General features: G+C 60.4%; 1 protein-coding gene across 1 annotated transcript; it reads left to right on the top strand.

Annotated features, from left to right (window-relative positions):
• Positions 1-3,419: 3,419 nt before the first annotated feature.
• Positions 3,420-9,271, top strand: SYDE1 (synapse defective Rho GTPase homolog 1). Its single transcript, XM_047094607.1, is given in 9 exon segments — positions 3,420-3,507; positions 5,130-5,471; positions 5,572-6,062; positions 6,064-6,217; positions 6,372-6,586; positions 7,185-7,311; positions 7,523-7,683; positions 8,260-8,485; positions 8,868-9,271. Coding segments are annotated over 9 exon segments (2,208 nt in total).
• The last annotated feature ends 246 nt before the right edge of the window (positions 9,272-9,517 follow it).

A 9,517-nucleotide genomic window follows, 5' to 3' on the forward strand; every position in this document is an offset into this window, starting at 1 on the left:
CCATAACCTTCTCTATCTTCTAGTCCCGGGAACAGAGGGCCCTAGGGAGATGGCATACAGGAGGCTTAGCCCACAGACACACACCCCACCGCCATTGTCCCCACCCCCACAGCCTGGATAACAGGGGGCGCGTAATTCTTCCTTTTGGATGGATAAGGAAACGGAGGCCTAGAGAGAATGTCTGCATTTAGGGCTCCCAAGAAGCCGACTCTGAGATAAGGATTCAAGTGCAGGAAGTTTATTTGGGAAGTGATCTAGGAAATGCTGGAAGGGGGGTGGAGGAGTGAGAAAGGGAAGGGAAGAGAAGGAAGGCAATAAAGAGCGTGCTGATATTCAAGTTTCCAGTGTGGGCAGCTGGAACTCAGTCCCAGGGGAACCCATGGGGGGGTCAGTGTGGAACATACACATCAGTCATCCCACATGAGGGGTGAGGGAGCTGGGGTACTTATCCACCACCCCCCACGGTCTGCCACAGGGGTGCAGAGATCTGTGCAAACCTCACCAGCTCCCTCTGCCTGCATTTCTTCTTTCAACAAATCCCCATTCTGCTGGGGCTATCCATCAAGCAGCCAGTGAGAGCATTTGGGGGAAAGAGAATACACACACACACACACACACACACAGGCTCCTAAATCCAAACAGCAACTACCAAAATCCAGATTAATAATTGTACACACTTCACAAAATGTGAAAATTAGTATACATAGCCATTTTATTAACACTTACCATGAATTTCTGGTTGTTAAGAAAGAATCATAGCCAACTGTGAATTAAATGAGCTACATGTAGACAAATAAATGTAACAGGGAAAGTGCAGAAACACAGTCAAAGGAGTTTACCAAAAATGAAGATTGATGTGGTACATGTTTTTTTAATTTTATTTATTTATTTTGAGAGACAGAGAGAGCAGCATGAGCAGGGGAGGGGCAGAGAGAGGTGGGGAGAGGGAATCCCAAGCAGGCTCTATGCTGTCAGCGCAGAGCTCGATGAGGGGCTCAACCTGATGAACCATGAGATCATGACCTGAGCCAAAATCAAGATTCACATGCTTAACCGACTGAGCCACCCAGGCGCCCCAGTGCTTGAATGTTTTTTAATCATTTGATGGGTGATTCTAAGGGCTGATCTCATCCCCACATCAGCCTCCAGCTTCCTGGAGGTTCTGGGGTACCCTCCCTGATGGGGCCCTCTTCCTGTACCCCCTGCCTTGGACTTGTGAACAGGTGTTGTGTTGACCCTGACCTCTCTCCCCACTGTCTGCAGCTACCTCAAACACATCTGGGGTGAATCCTACTGCTCTTCAGCCTGATTCCTCCCAAACACACACATCAAGACAAATGAACATAACCTGAGAGACGTGTAGGACACTAACAAGCATACTAACATACGCATAATGGGAGTCCCAGAAGGAGAGAAAAGGATAGAAAAAAAAAAAAAATACTTGAAGAAATAATTGCACAAAAAAAAAAAAAAAAAACCTCCCAGAGTTGATGAAAGATATGAATCTACACATCCAAGAAGCTCAACAAACTCCAAGTAGGACAAACACAGACATCCACTCTGAGACACATGATAAGCAAACACTCACGACCTCCTCTTGTGCAAACCTCTTGGCCACCACCCCCTCCTATCCAGGCCTCTGGTACCTGGCACCTGATCTCCCACCTGGACATTCAGCAGTGAACAAAACAGACAAGCCTCTGGTGGAGTCCCAGGTTAGACAATTAAGCAGATGAACTAGAACAAAGCATTGGAGCTATTAAGCTCAGGCTGCGACAGTGTTCAGAGAAATGAAATACAATGAGGTAATAGTGAGTGGACAGTGGTGGGTGTTGAAGGAGGGCCTCCCAAGGAGGTGCTTTTAGAACTAAAGAAGAGAAAGAGGCAAATTCGGAGGAACCAAGTCTTCCCACACAGAGGGGACTACTTGTGCAAAGGGATTGGGACAGTTTGGTGTAAAGGAGGACCAGAGAGAAGGTCATGGTGAGCAATGGAGACAACAAAGGAAATGAGGCTAGAACTCTTACTGGGAATCTGGGTTTTATTCTAGGTGGGATGAGCAGTCATGGAAAGACTGTACAGCAGGGGTGGGGCGTGCTGGAATCTGACTTCAGCTTTTTAAAAAAAATTTTTTTTCAACGTTTATTTATTTTTGGGACAGAGAGAGACAGAGCATGAACGGGGGAGGGGCAGAGAGAGAGGGAGACACAGAATCGGAAGCAGGCTCCAGGCTCTGAGCCAACAGCCCAGAGCCCGACGCGGGGCTCGAACTCACAGACCGCGAGATCGTGACCTGAGCTGAAAGTCGGACGCTTAACCGACTGCGCCACCCAGGCGCCCCTGACTTCAGCTTTTTAAGTCCACCCTGGGCACTGCACAGAGAATGAAATGTAGGTGTGAGGCAGGTTACATTTTCCAAGGTGGCCACAGTATCTCCCAGCCCACATCCTGTTCACAAGGTCACCTTGACACATCGCCCACTGAGAGGAGTGGGGTCTATGAATCTGGCTCCAGAAGTGACACAACATGACACCCAAGGCTGGGTCAGGAAAGGTGATGCAGCATCTGTTCTGTTCACCTTAGGAGTCCTGGGTGGCCATGCGTGAAGTCTGGTCATCCTGAGTACTGACCTGCTGGGAAGAAGGCCAGACCGTAGGGAGAGGCCCACGTAGCAGCCCTAGTCCACAGCCTGTGAAGAGGTCCCAGCCCTCAGGACCTGTGAGTGACCTTGCCTCCAGATGATTCCAGCCACGTCTGTTGAGTTCCCCCTGAACCATTGATTGAGTGGAAACAATCAATGTCAGCTCTGGCCTGCCAAAATCCCTTACCCACGGCACCTGTGACATAAAATGGCTTTCACACCACTAGTTGGGGGGGGTGGCTTGTTAAACATCAGTAGTAACCGGAATGGGGGGTGGGAAAGTTAGGTAGAGGAGGGAGGCGCCCCGAGGGGCATCCAGGATACCAAAAAAGAGGAGCTGTCATGGAAAGGAGAGAGGCCAGGGCTTGCACCAGGCTGGGGCAGTAGATGGGGGGGGGGGGGGGGGGATAGGAGAGGAAATATGGGCAAGATGCGTTTTGAAGGTAAACCCAGCCTGACGCGCTGTGTTCCATCACCAAAGCAGGGTGGGTAAGAGGGAAGACGAGGGCTGTGCCATGATAGTCCCAGGGGGAGCGAGGAAGGCAGCCTAGAGCCCCCATTCCCTCCCCACCCGGCCCGGGCGACTACATCTCCCAGCATCGCTCGCTCAGGCCGCGGGAAGGGGAAAAAAAAAAAAAAAAAAAAGTTTGGGCCAAGCATTCCCGGAATGCGCTTCCTGCTGGCGCGGAGCGGGGGGCGGGCGGGGCGGGGAGGGGAGGGCAGGGGGGCGGCGCGGCCGGAGCCCGGGGCGCGCACTCGGCCCGGCCCGGGCCCCAGCATGGCCGAGCCGCTCCTCAGGAAAACCTTCTCCCGCCTGCGGGGCCGGGAGAAACTTCCCCGGAAAAAGTCGGACGCGAAGGAGCGCGGTGAGCGCGGCGGGGGGGGAGGGGGACGGCGGAGGAGGGGGCGCCGAACCCCGCCTGGCCCGGCAGGGTGGGGGGGTCCTGGAGCCCCGAGGAGGGCCGGCTGCGGCGGCTAGGGGAGTCCCGCGGAGTCCCCTGCGGCCCGGGGTGGGGGACCAAGAGCGGGCAGGGGTCCTGGAAGGAAGGGGCTGGGCAGGGGGAGAGGGGGCGCGGACCGTTATGCGCGCCCGGCCGGGGATGCCAGCGCTGCGGGCGCCTTAGGAGGCCCGGGAGGGGGGCCTCGCCCCTGACAGGAAATGGGGCCGAGAGCGAGCGCCTGGAGGGCGGAGGGGAGGAGGAGTTGGGAAGCTGGCAAACGGGCCCCAGTCAGGCCAGGCCGGGGACACTCTGCGCCCCTCCAGGATGGGAGATGGGTAGCGAAGTCCTGCAGAGGAGGGAGAGGGGCGGTGCATCAACCCCAGTAGCCACCCGCCGGCCCCTTCCTACCTATTAACCAGTGACTGCAGCTGCACCCACCTGAGGCAGCCCCAGGAAACTGTCCCCTTTATGCAGGAGGGGAAACTGAGGCACGGAGCAGTTGGGTAATTTGACCAGAGCCAATGAGTTAAACAGCGCTTTGGACTATGCTGCTAATAGAGACCCCCGAGGCAGAGTCCAGGGTGTTGGAAATCAGAGTTGACCAGAGGGGGGACTCTACCAGCCAGAAGACAGGACCTTGAGGAATTGGGAGCTGCGTCGGACAGAAAGTCCCGGGAAGGAAGGTGTTAAAGGAGGGAGGCCACATCTGAGCTCCCCCCCCCCCCACCGCCGCCAGCCCTTCCCAAAGATTCCCAAGGCTCCTAGAGCAGAGAGAAGGGACCGGGGTGCCCACGCACAAACACAGACAGGAAACAGCCCAGGATGTCAGAGAGGGGAGGACGGTAGAACAGAGGAGAGGCCCCAAGACATTGACCATGGGGATCTGGACTGCGCTGAGAGACAGGGCCCACTCCAGGATAGGGAAAGAGTTTGGAAGACAAGCTCTTAAGAGGCGGGGGGTTGGGGGGGGGGATGTTGCAGGAATGGGAGGACAGAGCACTAGCCGACGTGCCTGCTCCTGTCTTCCTAAGGAAGCAAGCCAGCGTTCACTGTGGGCTGTGTGCTTGACCGTAACCTGGATGCCTAGGAAGCATTCCCCACACCGAGCTCTCTGATGCCTCCCTGGAGGGGGGCATTGACTACCCCCCCCCCATTTCACAGAAGGCCACTGAGGCTCAGAGATGGAAAGCTATTTGCCCAAAGCCACCCAGTAAGAAGGGACAGGAGCAGGGCTCCATGCCAGGGGTGGGAGGTAGAGCTGAGAATGCAGGGCCCAGGTCTGGAGAAACCCCACTGGACCCCTGAGGCTGAAGGGCAGAGGGACAGAATCCCGTTTGGGACCCCAGGAACTAAGAGGGGGTGGGCTGTAAGCTGGCAACCAGTGAGACTGCTGGCCTGTGCCCGCCCATTCCAAACAAACAAGTGGAGTGAATGCCAGAGCCGCGTGCACCCCAGCCCTGGCCCCTGCTGGAGAAAGAGCTCTTCGCTGGGGCTGCACTGGGGGCAGCAGGCGGTAGCTGGGTGTCACTCCCCTTGCTCTCTGCCAGGCCGGCCAGCCCAGCGCCCGGAGCCCAGTCCTCCAGAGCCAGAGCCCCACGCCCCCGAAAAGTCCCAGGCTGGGGCAGAGGGCCCCCCTAGCCCCGAGGCATCCCGGAGCCCAGCTCGGGGGGCCTACCTACAGAGCCTGGAGCCCAGCAGCCGCCGATGGGTGCTGGGTGGGGCCAAGCCACCAGAAGAGGCTGCTTTGGGGCCCAGGGCGCCCGGCAGCGGGGAGCCCGCGGGTGAGATCTGGTACAACCCTATCCCTGAGGAAGACTCCAGACCCCTGGCACCTGAGCCCCCGGGGGCACAGCCAGGCTCAGCGGAGCCAGAGGGCCCAGCCTCGCAAGGTGAGCACAAGCCTCAGACCTCCGGCCCCCCAAGATGACCACAAGCCTCACCCCGGTCCCAAGCCCAGGCTTCTGACCCCTGAGGTATGCTGTTCCCCAGGCGCGGCCCCTGCCAGCCCCCCAGCCAAAGCCTCCCGCACGAAGTCCCCCGGCCCAGCCAGGCGCCTCTCCATGAAGATGAAGAAGCTGCCTGACCTTCGGCGCCGCCTGAGCCTGCGGGGCACCCGGGCGGGCCGCGAGCGAGAGAGGGCCGCCCCCGAGGGCTCCGTCATCAGCCGCTACCACCTGGACAGCAGTGTGGGGGCCCCTGGCCGGGCGGCAGGGGCTGGGGCCACACGGGGCCCTCGGGCCGGTTACCTCAGTGACGGGGACTCTCCGGAGCGCCCAGCGGGGCCCCCATCGCCCACTGCCTTCCGGCCCTACGAGGCGGGCCCCCCAGCCCGAGCGCCGCCCGCCGCACTCTGGGGCCGCCTCAGCCTACACTTGTACGGGCTGGGGGGGCTGCGGCCGGCACCTGGGGCCACCCCCAGAGACCTGTGCTGCCTACTGCAGGTGGATGGGGTGGCCCGGGCCCGAACGGGGCCGCTGAGGGGGGGGGCCCGACTTCCTGCGGCTGGACCACACCTTCCACCTGGAGCTCGAGGCTGCCCGGCTGCTGCGGGCCCTGGTGCTGGCATGGGACCCCGGTGTTCGGCGACACCGGCCCTGTGCCCAGGGCACTGTGCTGCTACCCACGGTCTTCCGAGGTAGGCTACGTGGCCGCAAGGGAAGAGCGGTTGGCACAGGACTCGGCTCCCCTTTTCCCCCAGAGTGTCCGGGGCCTGGGGGGTGGCTTGGAGTAGGGGGCCAGGGCACAGGAGCCTGTGGGGGCAGACCCCACAGGCCTCCTTGTGTCTTCAGGGTGCCAGGCCCAGCAACTGGCCGTGCGCCTGGAGCCCCAGGGGCTGCTGTATGCCAAGCTGACCCTGTCAGAGCAGCAGGAAGCACCAGGCACAGCTGAGCCCCGCGTCTTTGGGCTGCCCCTGCCGCTGCTGGTGGAGCGGGAACAGCCCCCCGGCCAGGTGCCCCTCATCATCCAGAAGTGCGTTGGGCAGATCGAGCGCCGAGGGCTGCGGGTGAGCCCCCTGCCCCATCCCAGCTGGCCCCCAGACCTCAGACCTACACCCCCAGGACGCCCCGCGTACAGAGGCCAGGCCTTCCCCACACGTGCACCCTGCCTGGGACACTGCTAGCTCCAATCCCAGCTTAGACAAGGGCAGAAGGCTCCCCTAGACCATAGCACCCAACCCAGAACCCAGGGTCCCAGACCTTCTGGAGCTCAGAGCCTGATGGGAGAAAAGACACGATCCCCGAAGCTCACAAGTGTAAAACTGTGGCTGGGACAAGAGGGGAGAAGCAGGGAGAGAGCAGGTCCTTAAAGCAGGACCTGACCTCTGGTTGGGGTAGTCAGGAAAGACTCCCCAGAGGAGGTGACAAGTGACCTGAGGACAAGTGAGCCAAGCAGAGGGCTTACGCGGCCAGCTTGTTCAGGGAGCCATGGTGGGGACACCACGACAGGTGTCAGAGGGGCAGGAAGGCAGCTGGTAAAGCTGCAGCCAGCCCCCAAGCCCTCAGCCCACTGCCACCCTGACCCGGGCCTCCAGCCCTCAGCCCACCCGGCCCTCATCAGTTTGTAGCACTGGCAAGAAGACATCTCTCTGCGCCCACCCCCAGGTGGTGGGGCTCTACCGCCTGTGTGGCTCGGCAGCTGTCAAGAAAGAACTTCGGGATGCCTTTGAGCGGGACAGTGCAGCCGTCTGCCTCTCCGAGGACCTGTATCCCGATATCAATGTCATCACTGGTCAGCATGCCCCTGCCTACCCCCGCCTGCTCCCCATTCAACCTTCACCTCAAGGGAGTCCCTGTGGTCCCTCTGGGACCTCACCCTTTTCTCTCTGGCTTTGTTTTCATCTTCCTGTGCCTGCCCTCCTCTTCCCCCTCCCAGCCCCAGCTGACCCCTCCAGACTCAGAAGCCAGGGGTGCCCTGACCAGAGTGGGCCCTGTGTCCACAGGCATCCTCAAGGATTATCTTCGGGAGTTGCCCACCCCGCTCATCACCCAGCCCCTCTATCAGGTGGTGCTGGAAGCCATGGCCCGAGGACCCCCAAGCAGGGCGCCCTCCAGCACTGAGGGCACCCGTGGGCTCCTCAACTGCCTGCCGGATGTGGAGAGGGTGAGTTGGGCCTGGTGGGAGTGGGCAGGACTCATAGCGGGCTGACACCAGTAGAGTGTTTCATCCACACCTGAGCCGATGATGTGCACGAGCATGTGGCTATTAGGTGCTATCAGAATCCCCACTTCATAGCTATGGAAACCTAGGCCCAGAGCAGTTGAGTGAGTTGCCCAAGGTTGCACAGCCAGAACATCACAAAAATGGAGGCTCTGAATACAGGTCTGTCAACCTACCAGAAGGGAAGTTCCTGGCTGTGGAATCCTAGAGAAGTCCCGACCCTCTGTGCCTCAATACCCTCATCTGTAAAATGGAATTAATGCTAGCCCTGACTAACACACAGAGGAGTGGGTTCAAATCCAAGCTCTGCCATTCCAAAACTAAGTTACCTTTGTCCTCAGTCTCCCTTCCAGCAAAATGGGATCATAATAGTAGTATCGAAGCGTTAGCTCGGCCATCAACCAGCTATGAGATCTTGAGTTTCCCCACTCCGGGCCGCATTCGTCTACCCGCCCCCCCCCCCCACCAGGTGTGACAGGGGACCAGTCAGCCTCACGATTCCCAACCTTCTTCTCTCAGGCCACGCTGACGCTTCTCCTGGACCACCTGCGCCTCGTCTCCTCCTTCCACGCCCACAATCGCATGACCCCGCAGAACCTGGCCGTATGCTTCGGTCCCGTGCTGCTACCGGCGCGCCAGTCACCCGCCAGGCCCCGCATCCGGAGCTCTGGCCCGGGCCCCACCAACGCTGTGGACTTCAAGCGCCACATCGAGGTGCTGCACTACCTGCTGCAGGCCTGGCCAGGTGAGCCCGCCTCCGGCCCTCACCACCAATCAAGGCCAGGCCGCCGCAGCGGCGCTTTCTCGGGCGACGAATCAGAGTCTCGAGCTTCAGGCATGCCACGCCCCCTCACCAGGGTAAACCGGTACCTGGTAGCCCCGGCAACCCGTCCAGCTAGAGCCAATCCAAGCTTGACGCGGTCAGAGGCCCTGCCTCTTGACACGCCCTTCAGAGGGCCGGTTGCCTAAGCAACCAGTTCTAGCTCCGCCAGTGAACTCGCGATGCGGTTGCAGGGCTTTTCTTTCGTCAGGGCCAATCAGGGGCCTGGTTACCTGGGCAGCCAATCAGAGGTCGGGCTTCTCGCGTGGCGCGTGACGCCGTCACGAGCCCCGCTCTCCCTCCGCAGATCCCCGCAGGCCCCCGGAGCCTCCGGACGTCGCCCCGTACGTGCGGCCCAAACGGCAGCCGTCGCTGCACTTGCCACTCGCCAGCCCCGAGGTGGTGACTCGGCCCCGCGGCCGGGGCGGCCCCGAAAGCCCCCCGAGTAACCGCTACGCGGGTGACTGGAGCGTTTGCGGGCGGGACTTCCTGCCGTGCGGGCGGGACTTTTTGTCCGGTCCGGACTACGAGCACGTGACGGGCAGCTGCAGCGAGGACGAGGACGAGGACGCGGGCGAGCCGGCGGGCGCCACTGACTTCGACGATGACTTCGAGGCGCCCTTCAACCCGCACCTGAACCTCAAAGACTTCGACGCCCTCATCCTGGACCTGGAGAGAGAGCTCTCCAAGCAGATAAACGTGTGCCTCTGAGCCGGGCGGGGCGGGACCCCGGTCACTGGGGCCCCGGGCTCCTGGCTGCTGAGGCCGTGCTCCATCCAGCCCCCGAAGGGACCAGACCGGTCACTCAGGCCCTGGTCCCGGCTGCTGGGGCGTTGCCTAGTGACCACCCAGCCCGTTGCTGAGAATCATTCCTCGTTTCCAGTGCTCGCTATTGGGGCATTGGTTGCATAGGCTGGGACTGGGGATTTTCGGGACCAGCCGTCGTGGCCATCTTTT

This window comes from Lynx rufus, unplaced genomic scaffold (assembly GCF_022079265.1).
Source record: "Lynx rufus isolate CCGP_SWC_20201006 ecotype Redwood Valley unplaced genomic scaffold, mLynRuf1.p SCAF_4, whole genome shotgun sequence".
NCBI lineage: Eukaryota > Metazoa > Chordata > Mammalia > Carnivora > Felidae > Lynx > Lynx rufus.